The following is an 18,816-nucleotide window of genomic DNA, read 5'->3' as shown; positions in this document are numbered from 1 at the left end:
AGAAGATTTAGATCCACTGTGACTTGTTGCACCCTCTGTGGTTTAAGGGTCGAATATCAATTGCAACAATGGAGTTCAGGATTGGATTGAATAGGAATTCCATGCAGATGGACAAAATCCAAATTAAGGAAATTGCTCACTACCCCGAGGTCACCAAGGACAAGGGTCTCCACTGATCCTGATAGCCAATGCAAGGAGACTGAGTATGAGAGATGCTGGGCCACATGATTGAGATACACCCCAACAAGGTCCAAAGGAATCTCCTCCTTTGAGGTCTGAGATAACATTGACTAGACCTGGGTTTATGTGAACAATTTCTTACCAAGTGTCCAAGGTCAGCACAATAGAAACAAAGCCCCAGCCACTTTCTGTGATCTTTCTCTGGGAAAGACAAGTGCCAATACTGCCTAGATCCATAGACTCCTTGAGTGGCAGAACACTGTTGGCCCATGGGACTGCATGGTGTGCAGGATTGTGCCAGAAGGCATATGGACATACAGGCATAGACATAAGAGAATCAAGGCATCAGCTCTAAATGTAGCTCCTGGCAGGTCAGTTAATCCTAGATCCAATCTGCTAATCCATTCCAGAAGACCATGACGAGGGCCTCATTATTCCAATCTGTTTCTGCTGCGACCGTACAGAACTCCACAGCATACTGCCCCAAGGTACGGATCCTTTGCTTCATGCGGAGAAGAGAGGTAGAAACTGAAATCAAGTGGCCTCGGTCATCAAAAATAAGTTTAAACGTCATGACAAAAGTATCACAATCAGAAATCAAGGAGTCCTGTTTTTCCCAAGGTGGTGAGGCCCAGGCCAGAGCCTCCCCAGTCAGTAGCGATATTATATATGCCACTTTAGACGTATAGTCAGGAAAATGGGATGCATGCAGAGTGAAGACTATAGATTCAGAAATCCCTGGCAGGCTTTTGGATCTCCAGAAAAGGGCAAGGGGATTTGCACTTGAGGTTCCTTATGCATACACTCCACTACTGCAAGGATCGTAGAAGTGGGAGGTTCCTTATGCATACACTCCACTACCGCAAGGAGAGTAGAAGTGGGAGATTCCTTATGCATACACTCCACTACCGCAAGGAGCGTGGAAGTGGAAGGTTCCTTATGCATACACTCCACTACTGCAAGGATCGTAGAAGTGGGAGGTTCCTTATGCATACACTCCACTACTGCAAGGATCGTAGAAGTGGGAGGTTCCTTATGCATACACTCCACTACTGCAAGGATCGTAGAAGTGGGAGGTTCCTTATGCATACACTTCACTACCGCAAGGAGCGTGGAAGTGGAAGGTTCCTTATGCATACACTCCACTACTGCAAGGATCGTAGAAGTGGGAGGTTCCTTATGCATACACTGCACTACCGCAAGGAGGGTGGAAGTGGGAGGTTCCTTATGCATGCACTTCACTACCGCAAGGAGAGTGGAAGTGGGAGGTTCCTTGTGCATACACTCCACTACCGCAAGGAGCAAAGAAGTGGGAGGTTCCTTATGCATACACTCCACTACCGCAAGGAGTATAGAAGCGGGAGGTTCCTTATGCATACACTCCACTTCCGCAAGGAGCGTAAAAGCGGGAGGTTCCTTATGCATACACTCCACTTCCGCAAGGAGCGTAAAAGCGGGAGGTTCCTTTTGTATACACTCCACTTCCGCAAGGAGCGTAAAAGCGGGAGGTTCCTTATGCATACACTCCACTTCCGCAAGGAGCGTAGAAGCGGGAGGTTCCTTATGCATACACTCCACTACTGCAAGGAGTGTAGAGGTGGAAGGAGATAATTGCTGTGACTGCAATCCAGATGTCCTAGGGAAAGGGGTTTGAGCAAGCATATTAACTTGATCCTGCAAGCTTTCCAGACATTTGTTCAGCAACCCCATGAGCTTACCTTGGGCTGCCAAACACATGGCCAGCTTGGTGGGGTCCATATTGACAGAGCTTGATGTGACAGTTGTCGTCTGTGCGTTGCCCTGGAAATGAGCATCCTAGTGACTGGAGAGTCAAACCAAGGCCACTGATAAAAAGTCTTGTGCCTGTGTCTAGCCCCCTTCCCTTTGGGTTGAGCTGTCCAGTGCCAGTGGCCGGTGAAGCCAGAGAAGCATACAAGAGGCCCAGAATAGAATGAGGAGCTGGAAAAAAAAGCAGGAATCCAGGAATGACAACAGACAAGAGCAATGATTACAGAATCCTCAGACGAAGTCTTCTGAATACAGGAATGGAGCCAGAGTACGAGGACCAAGGTAGGACCAAGCTCTAGCAATTGACTGATGAAACTGCCTCAGTATAAATACAAGTCTTTACTGGAAACAAGATGGCCACCAAGAGGAATTGAGGGGCATTGGATTGGAATGACTGGATAGGTAGTCCAAAACACAGCGCCTCCTGCGGACTGGAGGATCCAGCAATGGATTCTTGCAGCTTCTGTGTGTCTGCAGCAGTGTATTCATGTTACATTTATATTACGTCTCCGTGAGTCTGTGACAGAGTATGTGTGTTGCACTATTTACATAATATATGTCTGCCTGAGGCAGTGTTAGAATATTTACATTAAGTTTGTCTGTGGCAGTCTGTGTGTTACATTTTTTATGACTTTCTGTCTGCTGCAAAGTGAGTATGTTACACAGATGTGATGTAAATGTATCTCGGCAGTAGGTGTGTTACATCATTTACATTGTCTGTGTGTGTCTGCAGCAGTGTGCTCCATTTACATTATATCTTCCTGCTGCAGTGTGTGTTACATTATTTATATTGTCTGTGTCTGGCAGTGTGTGTGTTACCTTATTTACGTCTGTGTGTCTGCAGCAGTGTGTGTTACATCTGTGTCTCTATGGAAGTAGGTATGTTACTATCTGCAGCAATATGAGCGTTAACATTATTTATATTACATTTATGTGTGTCTGCGGCAGTGTGTATATGTGTGTGACATTATTTCTCTGAGAACAATAGGACAGCTGTCTTCTCACATGTGACATTATCAGATAGAGAGAACACTTGTTACAGGTAAGCCACTCTGCTATACATTACATTTCTGTATGTCTCTCTCTGTGGCAGTGCACGAAGCAGATGATTTCTGAACGCTTTGGCCGAGGATCTCGCACTGTGGATCTCGAGCTGGAGACACAAATTGAGTTGTTACGAGACACAAAGCGAAAATATGAGAGTATTCTGCAGCTGGCCCGGTCTCTTACAAACCACTTCTACAACATGGTACAGACACAGCGTGCTCTTGGGGATGCTTTCTCAGACCTCAGCCAGAAATCTCCAGAGCTTCAGGTATCGGTTATCCCTATTCCATGTCGTCCTCATTTCAGCTCTTTGGTGCAAAGTTTGGGTATTGGTGCTGCCCCTAATCTCTGCAGAGGGATTTTGAGTTTGATGCTGCCTCTGTTTTTGTTTGCAATTATTTTGATTTTCATGCAGGCTGTGTTCTCTGTGGGAGATGTTAGGGCTCTGACTCAGGCCCTGTTGTCTGTATGAGGTATTTGGGTCATGATGCAGGTTCTATTCTGTTCTCTGTGGGTAATTTTGGGGTTCTAGAGCCAGGCACAGGTCTCTGTGGGAGATGTTTGCTTTCTGATGCAGGTCCTGTTTTGTGCTCTATGTCAATTTTGTCTGTATGAGTTTTGATGCTGGCTCTGTTGTGTATGGGAGGTGTTTTGGGTTCTTTTGCAAACCCTTTTCTGTGCTATGCGGGTGATGTTTGGGTTCTGGAGCCAGGCACAGTATTCTGTGGGAGATGGTTAGGTTCTGGTGCCGGGCCGTGTTCTCTGTGATAGATGTTTGGGTTCTGATGCTGCTCTTGTTTTTTGCAGGAAGAATTCGGATATAATGCAGAGACCCAGAAATTGCTGTGTAAGAATGGTGAGACACTGCTGGGTGCTGTAAACTTCTTTGTCTCCAGTATAAACACACTCGTAAACAAGACCATGGAGGATACTCTGATGACAGTGAAGCTGTATGAGACTGCCAGGTTGGTATTTCCTATGCACGGCTGGAAGTCCTGGGAGGGAGCAGGAGCTCCATAGGGCAGGAATCCAGGGGGGAACACACAGATCTCACGGCGTTGCCTTTGCTATGCTCCTGGTACAGTCATTGACTAACTGACATAGTCTCTCTTCCATTGCTGGGGGAGACCAGTGAGGATGCCAGATCTGCCTGGTTGATACCACTCCTATACCTCTAAGTCTTCCTTGTGAATAAATAGATGTGCAGCGCTTCCTTGGACCTTTAATCTGGAAAGAAGAGTCTGCATTCCATGGCAAGAGCAGCATGGAGTGATATGGTCTCTCCTTTGCTATGCACATTCTTCATCTATAGAAACAGAGGATATGATGGCAAAAGGATTCATAAGGCCCATCTAGTTGTATTTATTTATTTATTTAATTTATTTATTTATTTGATTTTATATACCGGCAACCGTTTGCACATCGTGCCGGTTTACAGATAACTTACAACCAAAAGATATATAGGCGAAAGCCTTTACAAGGAACAGTGTGTAACATAAACGCAAAAAAAAAACAAAGCGAATAAAGCGAATAACTATATAGCTTAGGGAGGGGGGGTGGGGTGGTCGAGACAGAGGAGGGGGTAAGGGGGGGTGATTACAGGTACATAAGGAAAAAAAAAATATGTACATGGGGTCAGGGGGCAATAGATATGTACAGGTGGTGTGAGTACGTAGTAATTGGTACTTGAGGTGAGGGGAAGTGTGCGATTGTGCTAGGGGTGTGATTGTGCTGTGAGGCCTATGTTATGTGCTGGAGGTTAGGTGAGGGGTTTGTTGTTCTTTAGAGGGGGGGGGTGTTGGTACGAGGAGGTGTGGGGTTTGTTGTTTTTTTTTTTTTGGTTTTATATACCGACATTCATCAATGATATCATATCGGTTAACAGTAAACAATAAACCACACTTTCCTAGTGTGTAGCCAGATGGACTCAGAACAAGTGGGTATTGTGTGCTCGTGCTAGCAGTTGGAGACGGATCTGACGTCAGCACGGGTACATATACCCCCACAGGAAGTGAAGCAACTCAGTAATTTCCGTCTCCAAAGCAGTTTGGAGCTCCTGCACGCTCGCTGAGCGTGTTTTCCAAATCTACTTTCTACTTTACAAATTTCTCAGAAGACGAGCCCCGCACTCCTGCGCTGATACCCTCGGGTCCCTTCCCCCAGTTGAGTTTCCCGAGGTGATTTTCGCGATCCCTCGAAGGTCTACGCCTCGGTCCGGTGGCCGAATCGCGGCAGGGATCTAGCCCCCGAGCGAGAAGGGCTCAGGCCTGGCTGAGAGGCGCCTCAGTCCCGACGTGGACTTAGCCCCGAGCGAGACGAGTTCGGCGGCTTAGAGGCAGCGGGTGCATTTCCTCGAGTGCGGCGGTGATGGTATTTCCCCTCTCCCCCCGCAGCCGGAGACCTCCCGGGTTACAGCCGGGAAGCGTCAAGGATCAGGTATGGTGTACATCTCTTACTTTTTGGTCTCCGAGGTACGAGGATCGGCGGCGTGGCCTGCAGGTGGCATGCCGTGGAGGTCGCCATTTTGTCTGCCTTGTTCAGGTATTGAGCGCCCATGTTAGACGCCTGTTGATGGGCGCATAGCGCATATTGTATATTATTGAGCGCATATTGCTGACTGCATATTATTGAGTGCATATTGTATATTGAGCGCATATTGTATATTATTGAGCGCATATTGCTGACCGCATATTATTGAGCGCATATTGTTTATTGAGCGCATATTATTATTGAGCGCATATTGCTGATATTGGCAGCATAAGCGCCGGCGCTCAGCATTCGCAAGCCGCGATGGAACATTTAAACGCCCCGGCGTCCCCAGAGGCGGCACCTCCTGATTCCGGCGTGAAAGCTCTCGGCCTCTGCTCAGCGTGCCAGCTTAGAGCCACGCAGAGCGAGGAGCCAGACTCCCTTTGTGCCCAATGTGAGGAGGCGGTGGGAGCCTCGGGCCAGGACCCGTCTCAACCGAGGTTTACCGATAGTTCCCCAGGGGCCACCCCGGATCTAGCGGGCCGTCTCGAACAACCAGGAATCCCGGGGCACCTGGTACCCCGACGGCTAGAAACCACTTCCATTTCCTGGGTGGATTTATTTAAGGGGATCCATGCCTTTGTACAGATGCAGTCAGCTTCTCGTCCAGGCCCTGCAGCCGCTCCGGCTGACCCTGCCCCTGGACCTTCTTGCCCTTATCGCGGGCCCCCGCCTCCGGGCAGTCCGGCTCCTGCGGACCCTGATGTCTCGGAGGACGAGTCCGAATCTCCCGAGGAGGGGGAGCTTCCCTCGGGGATCGAGCCATAACGAACTATGAGGCGGTTCTTTCCCAAGGAGGATCTCTCCGACCTGGTCTCTCAGTGCCTGATGGAGTTGGCTATTCCAGGCCCCAGTACCATGGAGGCATCTACGCAGAACCCCCTGCTGGAGGGTCTTTGTCCCACAGCCCTCCATTTCCCCTTCCTGCAAGCGGCGCAACAGCTGATCGATCTGGAGTGGAATGCACCGGAGGCCTCATTCAAAGGGGGTCGGGCCCTGTCCGGCATGTACCCCCTGGACCCGGCAATCAAGGATATGCTGGCGTGCCCTCAGGTGGACGCCTTGGTTAGCGCTGTGGTCAAGCGCACTACCATTCCAGTGGAGGGGGGGGCGGCCCTCAAGGAGGCTCATGACCGACGCCTGGACGCCATCCTGAAACAAACCTTTGAGGTGGCAGCTCTGTCTCTGTGAATCGCAACCTGCTGCACAGTGGTAACGCGTTCCTGTTTGTCACAGGTCAGGAACAATGCTCCGGCAGCTGACATGGAGTCAGCTCTCTCGTTCCTTACGGATGCCACCTCCGACCTAGTCCGTACGACAGCCAAGGGGTCTCATCCTCAGTAGCAGCCAGGAGGCAGCTCTGGATATGGAACTGGTCAGCCAACGCCCCTTCTAAGACACGTCTCACTAGAATGCCGTTCAAGGGGTCTCTTCTGTTCGGCAGCGACCTAGATAAACTGGCCAGCACATGGGGCACCTCTCCAGTACCTTGACTGCCGGAAGACAGGTCAAAGAGGAACCAACGCATCTTTCCGAGGCCCTCCAGAGGTAGAAGCTCCCAACGCTTCACTCCCTATAGGGGTCGCTACCAGGCACCTTGTCCTCAGGCCAGGAACCAGTCCTTTCGGACCAAGCAGCACAAGAGGGGAGCCGGCTCGGGTTCGGGTCCTGGCCGCACCCCACAATGAGAATCAGCCGATCCATCCAGGGGCCGAAGCCATAGGGGGCAGGTTAACCCTCTTCTACCCCAGATGGGTCGAGATTACGTCGGACCAGTGGGTCCTCGCCATCATCCGAGAGGGGTATTATCTGGACTTCCATCACATCCCCCGGACAGGTTTGTGGAATCTCCGTGTCCAATCCACAAGAAGGCAGCATTGGAAGCTACCCTGGCGAGGCTCCTGTCCTTGAAAGCCATAATCCCAGTACCTGCATGGGAAATGGATTCTGGGCACTATTCCATTTATTTCATGGTACCCAAGAAAGAGGGCACTTTCCAGCCCGTATTGGACCTCAAGTCAGTCAACCGATACTTAAGGGTCCCGAGGTTTCGCATGGAAACTCTGCGCTCAGTCAAGACCGCAGTACAGCCAGGGGAATTCCTCACGGCCTTAGACTTGTCAGAAGCCTACCTGCATATCCCGATCCATCGGGATCATCAGCGCTACCTACGCTTCAAGGTTCTGGGACAACACTTCTAATTCCGGGCTTTGCCCTTCGGGTTAGCCACGGCACCGCGGACCTTCACCAAGGTGTTCGTAGCAGTAGCAGCGGCGCTCAGATGGGAAGGAATCCTTGTCCATCCCTACCTAGACGATTGGCTAATCAGAGCGAAATCACGAGAGGGAGAGCCATCGGGCGACCAACAGAGTGATCGCCCTTCTGGAAAGCCTGGGATGGGTAGTCAACCTAAGCAAGAGTTGCCTACAGCCTTCCCAATCACTGGAATACCTGGGAGTCCGGTTCGACACCCAGGTGGACAAAGTCAGCCTAACCACCAAGAGAAGGTTAAAGCTCCAGACCAGTCTACGGTCCTTGATGGGAGCCAGCCAGCCCATAGCCTGGAATTACCTGCAGGTTCTCGGTCTCATGGCAACCACCCTGGAGGTGGTACCATGAGCAAGGGCCCATATGAGACCATTACAACACTCGCTCCTCTCTCGGTGGAGCCCACGTGTACAGAACTACACCGTGCATCTACCTCTACCCGCCAGAGTGCGGACCCAGCTACGGTGGTGGTTGCAGTCCGACCACACGAGCAGGGGGTCGAAGATGTCCTCCCCCACGTGGACTCTGCTCACCACAGATGCCAGCCTGAGCGGATGGGGAGCACACTGCGAAGAGCTCACCGCCCAAGGGCGGTGGAACAGAGAAGAGTCGGGGTGGAACATCAATCGCCTAGAGGCACGGGCAGTCCGATTAGCCTGCCTGCGATTTGCTCACAGATTGCAGAACAGAGCAGTCAGAGTGATGTCCGACAACGCCACCACGGTGGCATACATCAACCGACAGGGCGGAACCAGAAGCCAACAAGTGTCCCTAGAGATAGCCCCGCTGATGGCTTGGGCAGAAGCGAATCTCCAGGACATCTCCACCGTCCACATTGCCGGAAGGGACAACACCGCGGCAGACTTCCTCAGCAGGGAAAGCCTAAATCCGGGAGAATGGCAGCTGTCCCCCACAGCCTTCCAGATGATTGTGGATCAGTGGGGGACTCCGGACATGGACCTCTTAGCGGACAGATCCAATGCTCAAGTACCCAGACACTTCAGCCGCAAGCAGGATCCGTTCTCTCACGGGATTAACGCCCTGGTTCAGCCATGGCCTCCAGGGACTCTGCTATACGCCTTTCCTCCGTGGCCCCTGCTGGGCGCCCTTATACACAAGATTCAGAGGCACAGAGGCCTAGTTCTTCTAGTGGCACCAGACTGGCCAAGAAGACCCTGGTACGCGGACATGAGAAGACTACTGACAGGGGAGCCTCTTCCCCTGCCTCCTCTCAGGGACCTGCTACGTCAAGATCCCATCCTCCACGAGGATCCAGCTCAATTCTCTCTTACGGTCTGGCCATTGAGAGGGCTAGACTGAAGAAAAGAGGTTACTCTGAGCCGGTGATAGATACGCTCCTCCGAGCTCGCAAGTTTTCCACATCCCTCACCTACATAAGGATCTGGAGAGTATTTGAAGCCTGGTGCGACACTCATGGCACCAATCCACATGCGGCCACAATTCCTATTGTTCTGGATTTCCTGCAGGATGGGCTTCAGAAGGGTCTCTCCCTAAGCTCCATCAAGGTTCAGGTGGCTGCGCTGTCTTGCTACGGTCCCAGGAGGGATGACAAGACCATTGCCACGCACCCAGATGTTTCCCGCTTCCTGAAAGGAGTCAAGCACATTCGTCCACCACTGAGGTGGCCAGTGCCCCTGTGGAACCTCAACCTAGTTTTGGATTTCCTCGTGGGATCCACCTTCAGACCCCTTCAGAGCCTGTCTCTCCGTTCGCTAACTTTGAAGATGGTGTTCTTGCTGGCTGTGTGTTCCGCACGCCGCATCTCAGAGCTACAAGCACTGTCCTGCCGTGATCCCTTTCTCAGAATTACTCCAGAGGCTATCCATCTTCGCACGGTTCCCTCTTTCTTACCTAAAGTAGTCTCACAATTTCACCTCAACCAAACCATATCTTTGCCAACTACGGCGGGTTTGAAGAAATCAGAAGAAGGGCGTTTGCTACGCCATCTCGACATCGGCAGATTGCTGCCCAGATACCTGGAAAAGACAGAAGCAGCACGAAAGACGGACCATCTGTTCGTCCTTCACAGCAGGAAGAAGCAAGGGGAAGCAGCCTCTCGGCCCACCATCGCCCGCTGGATCAAAGAAGTTATCGGAGCGGCCTACGTAGAGGCCGGGAAGTCACCACCTCTGCAGGTCAAGACTCATTCCACCCGAGCGCAGGCGGCCTCTTGGGCAGAATCTAGGATGCTGTCGCCCACAGAAATATGTAAGGCGGCGACATGGTCCTCCCTCCATACCTTTTCCAGATTTTACCGTCTGGATGTTCAGGCCAGGGAGGACACAGCATTTGCGAGGTCAGTCCTACGCAGTCCTCAGGCAGCCTCCCGCCCAGGCTGGGAGTAAAGCTTTTGTACATCCCACTTGTTCTGAGTCCATCTGGCTACATGCTAGGAAATGTTGAGATTACTTACCTGATAATCTCCTTTTCCTTAGTGTAGACAGATGGACTCAGCATCCCGCCCGGCTGCCGGTGTACATGGGTTTCACGGATTCAAGGTACGCCATGTCATTTTCTTATATACGAGCGTCCACTCTACCAGGTGTCGACGCCTTCCGGTTGGAAGCGCTGGCGGTCTCCAGCTACTATCAATCGGTCAGGGGAATCCTGTTTCACTAATTCATTGATCGTCAGTACACATATATCCATAACAGCTTTTGCAAGGAAGATTACTGAGTTGCTTCACTTCCTGTGGGGGTATATGTACCCGTGCTGATGTCAGATCCGTCTCCAACTGCTAGCACGAGCACACTATACCCACTTGTTCTGAGTCCATCTATCTACACTAAGGAAAAGGAGATTATCAGGTAAGTAATCTCAACATTAAGTTGCGTTTCACAAGAAACAGGAGAACAAATATATGCAATGCCATGAATAATATATATGACAGAATGATTAACTATATAAGAATATATGAAGGTTCAAGTTAACTATATATGGAAATATGAGTACAAGGAAACCTTCAGTAAGGAAGATTAATTAAAGATGGAAATATGAATACATGAGGTGGGGACTATATACACAGCACAAAAATTTCTAACAAGATTGCTTCATGTATATAAAGATTCTTCAAGTATAAGGGGAAGGTTATCAAATACTTGCAAGGTTGCTTGCATTATACTGAGGAATTTGGGAAAGTTGAACATGTATCAAGGAAATAGGATCTAGGAAATGTAAGGGAATATTGAACAAGTATCAAGGATATATTATCAAGGATATGTAACAAGGAAATAGAGAAAGTAAAAAGTAGACAGAAGGAGGAAGGAACAGAGGGTGGGTTGGGTGCACAAGGTGTAGTGTGGCTAGACTGGTAGTGTTAGGTGTAAGCTTGTGTGGCTAGACTGGGTAGTGTTTGGTGTAAGCTTGTGTGAACAGCCACGTCTTTAGGTATGCTTGAACATTTTTTGGCAGTCCTCCTGGTGTAGATCTACTGGCATTGTGTTCCATAAGGCAGGGCCGGCTATGGAGAGAGCACATGCTCTTGTGGAGGCCAGGTTGGTGTTTTTGGGGGAGGGTGTACGGATGGTGGCGAGGTATTGGTTTCTGGTTGGTTTAGTTGACTCGTGGAATATCAGTGAGTCGCTGAACCAATTCATCTCAGGATTATGAAGAGCCTTATGTATGATAGAGAGGGTCTTATGTTGGATTCTGGATGCAGTTGGGAGCCAGTGTAATTCCTTTAGTACGGGTGTTATGTGTTCATTTCTGCGCGTGTTAGTAAGGATCCGGGCAGCTGTGTTTTGTAGTATTTGGAGTGGGTGGATGGAGTTCTTGGGTAAGCCTAGGAGGAGTGAATTACAGTAATCGATTTTAGAAAATATTGTAGTTTGAAGTACTGTATGAAAATCAGGAGGGTGGAGTAAAGGTTTTAATTTCTTAAGGGTGTGCAATTTATAGAAACACTCTTTCAATGTGGCATTAATGAATTTCTTGAGGTTAATTTGATTATCAAGGATGACCCCTAGATCTCGTACCTGTTGAGAGAATGAGATTGGTGGTGAAAGGGAGTGAAGCAGGGGAAGGGTGTTGGGGTGACTTTGAGGTGAAATAAGCATGATTTCAGTTTTTGCCGTGTTAAGGGCAAGGTGAATGTTGGTTAGGAGCTTGTTGATTGAAAGTAGTGTGGATTTCCAGATGTTCATGGCTTTAGGAAGTGTGTCAAATACTGGAATAAGTATCTGCACGTCATCTACATAAATATAGTGGGGAAGCTTGAGGTTGGATAGGAAGTGACAGTGGTAGGATGTAAATGTTGAAGAGGGTGGAAGACAAGGAGGAACCTTGTGGGACTCCTTGGTCGAGGGGTATTGCTTTGGACTCATGTTTCCGATTTTGACTTTGAAGTTTCGATTACTAAGATAGGAATTAAACCAGTTGTGGGCAACATCTGTTATTCCAATTTCATTCAGTCGCTGCAGGAGGATATTGTGTCTGATGTGTCAAAAGCTGAGGATATGTCTAAGAAGGCTAGGATATACGCTTGTCCTTTATCAAGGCCTTTAATAAGTTGGTCTGACAGGGAAAGGAGGAGGGTTTCCGTGCTATGGAGTTTCCGGAATCCATACTGTGAAGGAGCAAGGAGTTGATGGTCATCAAGGTATTCTGTGAGTTGCTTATTGATTGTTTTTTCAAGGATTTTTTAGATGAACGGAAGGTTTGAGATAGGGCAGTAATTAGACAGGTCGTTGGGGGTCGAGCTTCGGTTTCTTCAGTATTGGCTTGACAATAGCTTGTTTGAGGGGGTTGGGTACAAGGCCCGAAGTGATGAAGGCATTTATGATGTTGGCTATGGGTTGGGTGATTAAATTAGGGATAGAGAGGAGGTGTTTTGTAGGGATTGTGTCTGAGGGGTGGGAGGAAGGTCTGGTTTTCTTAATAAATGATTCAATTTCAAGCGCAGTGGTGTATTCTAAGGAGTTAAGGCCTTTGGGGAGGTTTTTTGGGAAGGCCGAGTCGACTTCTTGTGAGGTTTGGATTGGTGAAGAGGTGGGGTGGAATCGGGTAAGCAGTTTGTTGATTTTGTCTTGGAAGTAAGTAGCAAGTTCTTCACATTTGGTTTTGGCTATTTCTTCCAGAATATCTGGGGGTGCTGATCTGGTTAGCGAGGCAACGTAAAAATAGAGGGCTCGTGGATTATATTGAAATTGGTTTATTCTAGAAAAATAGAAATCCCTTCTGACATTGTTTAACCTTTCTCTGTGGCAGTGTAGAGAGGATTTAAATCGTGCCAGGAGAGTGTGGGTCGGATCTTTGCGCCAAGCCTTTTCTATTTTTCTAAGGTTGTGTTTCAAGTCTTTTAGTTCTTTGTGTACCAAGGGTTTTTTTTTTTGTTATCCTGTGGGTTTAATTGTCTTGATTGTAAAGGGCAGATCTTGTTGGCTACAATATTTGTAATGTTGTTCCATGATGACAGGGCAGCATCTGCATTTGAAAGATCTTGGTTGTCTAGTGTGTTAGAGAGTGCCGAGATGAGATCGTCTCTTTTACATGTTTTTCTGTAGTGTATGGTGTTGCCTGAGTTGGGGAGGCTGGGGTGTTTCTTTAAGGAGCAGGAGGTTCTAATGAGGTAGTGGTCAGACTAGGAGAAGGGTGTGCCAGTTGGGAGGTCTACCTGAATCTGGGAATTGGAAAAATTAGGTCAAGGGTAGTATGATCCGATTTGTGTGTTGGGAAGTTGATGGTCTGCTTGAAGCCTAATGCGTTCAAGGATTCAAGAATGACATTGCATGAGGGAGTTTGAGGTGAACTGTCAACATGTAGATTCAGATCACCTAGAATGATTGCTGGAGTATCTATGGAAATGTTTTTGCTAATATATTCAATAAAGGACGAGGGGTTTGAGCAAGCATATTAACTTGATTCTGCAAGCTTTCCAGACATTTGTTCAGCTCCCCCATGAGCTTACCTTGGGCTGCCAAACACATGGCCAGCTTGGTGGGGTCCATATTGACAGAGCTTGATGTGACAGTTGTCGTCTGTGCGTTGCCCTGGAAATGAGCATCCTAGTGACTGGAGAGTCAAACCAAGGCCACTGATAATAAGTCTTGTGCCTGTGTCCAGCCCCCTTCTCTTTGGGTTGAGCTGTCCAGTGCCAGTGGCCGGTGACGCCTTTGGGCAGGCGTTAATTTCTGAAAGTAAAATGTGTGGCTTCGCTGCACATTTTGCTTTCTGGATCGCACAGGAATAACTAATAGGGCCATCAACATGCATTTGCATATTGCAGGCGCTATTAGTTTCAGGGGGGTTGGCTGCGTGTTTTCGACGCGCTATTACCCCTTACTGAATAAGGGGTAAAGCTAGTGCGTCAAAAACGCACAGCCAAACCTGGGCTGTATTGGCCCACATAGGCACTTTTTAGTTGAATTGGATTTTGTAGCCTTTTTTTCCCTCATTGTTGCTAATGTATTGCAAAGCTACGTTTTGATCTATTGGAGTCTGCTTCTATCTGATTTCTTACATGGAAAGTTTTATTCTTTGTTGCAGTGAGCTTCATTCTTTAGTAGAGATGTGAATCGGAACTGAAATCGGATCCGATTCTGGTTCCGATTCACATCTATAGAGATGTGAATCGGAACTGAAATCGGATCCGATTCTGGTTCCGATTCACATCTCTATTCTTTAGTTCATTACTCTCCTTCTTACACAACAGAGTGAATGGTGCTTCACAGCCACCCAAAGTTTCTATCAAATAATGAAGCCATTTTGTTACCTTCGTTCTTCTCAAGACCACACGTAGAGGAAGGTGAAAAGACCTTCGTTCCTTACAGAAAAAGAACTCAGCACATTGTCTCTTACAGTCCTAACTGACTGGGAAAGCACATTATTATGCCCTAGCAGGCCTCCAAATCAAGTGAGGGCCATGGCTGTATGAGTGGCTCACCTGAGGGCGGTTCCTATTTGAAGAACTTTCACGTCCAAGTACTGTCTGGAGAACTTACCCAAAAGTTAAATTAATTTTGGAGGAGCAGTTTTGCTATTCCTGCGTTGCTTCCAGTGCTTCTCCTCACAATAGCAGAGCAGGAGCACCCAGAGTGGCAAGTGTTACGCTCCCGGGAGGGGTTAAGTGTTAGCGGGGTCATCGGGAGGGTTCCGCAGAGGTGGGAGTGGGGAAAGGGGGCAGCCTTACTTTAAATATATGGAGAGAACAGGGACAGAATGGGGAGTGGGGGAGGAGGTGCGATCTGCAAACGGGACATGATTTCTAATTTTGAAGGGGTTTGGGGGAGGGAGCACAGCCTGTCAGGGCCTTATAGGAAATTTTAAGAGTAAGGGAAAAGATCAGGCTGCAGGCCCATTGGCATTTTTTCTTTTTTGTTTTTTCTCTTGGTCTATACAGTGCTACTTAACTTTCTACTTCAAAAGAAATTTGGTTATTTGGCGACACCTGGCCAGATAAATTAAAAACCTAACTGGCTGTATTGAAACATAGATTAGGTTTTTAAGTTACCGGTATATGGCCACATGTTCTCGGATAACTTTAGGATGATATATTCAGCAGGACGTTTATCCTGCTGAGTACATGGGACACATTTTCCAGCCGCAGTACTTGTCCACTAACCAGCTTACTCAGTATTGGACTCAGAGTTTCTTAGTAAGATCATTTAATCTTTTTGTTTCATATGACAACAGTTGATCATATCTAACTATGACATCATCAGATGGAGCCCTGTCACGGAACACTTTTTTCAAAGTTTCTAGAACTTTGACTGGCACACTGAGCATGCCCAGCATGCCACTAATCCTGTAGCCACCAGGGGTCCCCCTTCAATCTCTTTTTTTTTCTGTGCAGCAGTTGTCTTGCAGTTTAGGAGCTCTGTGAGAAATTTCTTACAACTTTCCTCACGGAACTTTTTGAAGTTTATTTTCTTAAAAATCCCTCACTGGGGTCCCCCATCGCGCCCTGTTCCCTCCGACGCTCGGTAAATGCTTTTTCCGGTACTTGAGGTCGGTTCCCGGCAGCTTACCGCTTCGGTGCTTGACGGTCACTGACCGCGCGCCCGCAAAAACATTTTGTCATGGCGACCAGGTTTAGAAAATGCCCCGAGTGTCCGAGGACTATGTCCATAATGGACCCGCATGAAGTCCGTGTTTTGTGCTTAGGCCCCTCGCATGACATTTGTTGATGCCCTAGTTGTACACAAATGACCCCCAAAGGCCGTAACGCTCACCTGGACAAAATGGAGCAGTTATTTCCTTCAAAACGCACTGCTCCATTGATGCCAGTTCAAACACCATCGACCGTGGAGGGTCCATCGGCCTCGGAGACGATTCACCACGAGCATCATGGTCAGGGTGACCGGCCGTCATCTACTCCATCGAGGACATCGGCGTCATCATCCTCAGTGCCGGGGAAAGACCGGACCAAGCACCGAGGGGAAACAACGATACCGGCACTGACAGCCGTCCCCGACCGGGTCTGGCACCGATACCGCAGTGGCATCAACTTCCATCGAGCCGCCTGCGAAGAGGGCCCGGGGAGAGGAGCCCCCATCCTCCTCTGGACCCGGGACCCCTAGGCGTCCCCAACCGATACCGATGCTGAACACCGAGCCTCCACGGGCCTCCGTGGAAGCTCCGGTGACGCCTAGCCTGCCTCCTACCCTGATTGTCATGCCACCATTGCTGGCTTCCCGGAAGGAATTGGACTGCATGGTCCAAGAACCAGTGCTGAAAGCCATACGAGGCTTCCAATCGCCGCCGGCCCCCATACCGGCCCCGGAACTGGCTCCCTCGATGTTTGCATCGCTCCTCAAGTGCCTCGATATGCTCATCAGTGCCTTACCGACTCCTCTGCCACCAGTCAAGCTGGCATCGAGTCGTCCATCGAGGCCTCCACAGGCCTTGATTCCAGTACTGGGTTCCTCGGAGGAGGAAGGATTGATTCCCGGCCATGTCCCTCCACGGGTACTGTCAATGCCGGAGTCCATGCCAGGGCCATCGGGGCTACCGGTACCCAAGCGCACCTCATCTGCCTCGATGCCAGCACAGATTCCATCGATGCCACTACTGCATCCATCGATGCCTTCCCGCTCTCTCGGATTTTCCATGCTTCCTCCATCGGGACCTCCACCGGGAGAAGGGGAAAGTCCCTATAATCCATGGGACGATGCAGCCACAGATGATTCATCACGGACATCCGAGGACTTGCTCTCAGATCCTTCACCACCGGAGGAAAGGCAAAGATCTCCTCCAGAAGACCTCTCCTTTGCCAGTTTTGTCAAAGAGATGTCTGAGACTATACCATTTTCACTGGTTAGGGAGGAAGATGCTCGCCATAAGATGTTGAAGATCTTACAATTTGTAGATTCTCCAAAAGAAATAATGGCAATACCGGTGCATGAAGTTCTTTTGGACCTCATGCACAACCTGTGGGAACATCCAAGTACGGTACCCCCAGTCAATAGAAAGACAGATGCTACCTACCTGGTTCAACAAGTCCCAGGTTTTCAAAAGAGTCAGCTGCCCCACCACTCTGTAGTTGTGGAATCAGCTCAGAAAAAAGCTAAACGATCGCGTCCACATTCCTCTGCTCCTCCTGGTAAGGAACAGAAGGCATTGGATGCATCGGGACGAAGAGTTTTCCAAGGGTCCATGTTCATATCACGAATTGCAGCATATCAATTATACATGACCCAATATACCAGAAATCTCTGGAAACAAGTCCAGGAATTTGTGGAGACGTTGCCTCAACAACACAACAGGAAACTTTGTCCTCCATCTTACAAAAAGGACTGGAAGCAGGCAAGCATGAAGTCAGAGCTGCCTACAATTCTTTTGAAACAGCATCCAGAGTCTCGGCAGCGGGCATCAGTAGACGCTGGGCCTGGCTTAAGGCCTCAGACCTATGCCCAGAAGTGCAGGCCAAACTGGCAGATCTACCCTGTACCGGAGATAACCTGTTCGGGGATAAGATCCAGGACGTAGTGGCCTAGTTAAAGGATCATCCTGAGACCCTGCTCCAGTTTTTAACTGTCTCCCCAGATGTTTCCTCCGAAGCCCGCAGGGTCACGCGTAGAGAACCCAAGAAGCAATTCTACAGGCCATGCAGATATTACCCTCCTGCAGCCCGTGCACAACCGGTTCAGGCACCTCAGAGGGGACATACGCGCCAAGCGAGAACATCTAGACCACAGCCAGTTCCACAAGATGGCCCTGCGTCTGGATTTTGACTCTTTTCCAGAGAGCAGCAGCCATATTCCAGTTGGGGGCCGCCTGCGCCACTTTGCAACAAATTGACATCAAATCACTATGGACCAGTGGGTATTGTCCATCGTAACCCACGGTTACGTCTGCATTTTTCAAAAATACCCCTGGACTTCCCACCCAATCCATCCTAGAGTTGGGACGACAATACAAGAAAACTCGAGTCAGAGCTCTCAACCCTTCTGTCGGTCAAAGCCGTGGAACTGGTTCCACTGATTCAGCAGGGGACAGGGTTCTACTCCAGATATTTCCTAATTCCAAAAAAGATCAGCGGCCTCCGGCCTATTCTGGACCTCCCTGCTTTGAATACATTTCTTCACAAGGAACAGTCCAGAATGGTATCCCTGGGCACCATGCTTCCTCTGCTTCAACAAGAGGATTGGCTCTGCTCTCTGGACCTTCAAGACGCATACGCCCATATTGCGATCCCCCCTCCTCATCGCAAATATCTGCGATTCATGGTGGGTCACAGTCACCATCAATACAAGGTACTACCATTCAGCCTAGCCTCTGCGCCTCGAGTCTTTACGAAGTGCCTGGCAGTCGTGGCTGCGCAGTTACACAGCAGAGGTGTATACGTTTTTCCCTACCTGGACGACTGGCTCATAAAAAGCCAGTCAAAACAAGGAGCCTTCGACTCTCGGTCTCACCATAAGGCTCCTAAACTCATTGGTATTTCTAATCAATTACTACCCCAAATCCCAGTTGACACCATCTCATCTTCTCTCCTTTATAGGAGCAGACCTAGACACGACACTGTCCAGAGCATTCTTACCCAAT

The 18,816-nt window shown here is 49.1% G+C and overlaps 1 protein-coding gene across 7 annotated transcripts in view; it reads left to right on the top strand.

Moving 5' to 3' along the window:
* The window catches only part of ARFIP2 (ADP ribosylation factor interacting protein 2), a 222,599-nt gene that overhangs the window by 186,709 nt on the left and 17,074 nt on the right, over positions 1-18,816 (top strand). For all 7 annotated transcript variants that reach the window (XR_003856805.1, XM_029601888.1, XM_029601889.1 and 4 more), the window contains 2 exons: positions 3,062-3,283; positions 3,823-3,980. Coding sequence is in view for 6 of the 7 variants with exons in the window: in XM_029601888.1 (XP_029457748.1) it covers positions 3,062-3,283; positions 3,823-3,980 (380 nt within the window). In the remaining variant the exon portion in view is untranslated. The remainder of the gene's footprint in view (positions 1-3,061; positions 3,284-3,822; positions 3,981-18,816) is intronic.

Source organism: Rhinatrema bivittatum, chromosome 5 (assembly GCF_901001135.1).
Source record: "Rhinatrema bivittatum chromosome 5, aRhiBiv1.1, whole genome shotgun sequence".
Taxonomy (NCBI): domain Eukaryota; kingdom Metazoa; phylum Chordata; class Amphibia; order Gymnophiona; family Rhinatrematidae; genus Rhinatrema; species Rhinatrema bivittatum.
The sequence above is the reverse complement of the archived record's forward strand: the minus strand, read 5'-3'. Positions and strand labels throughout refer to the sequence as shown.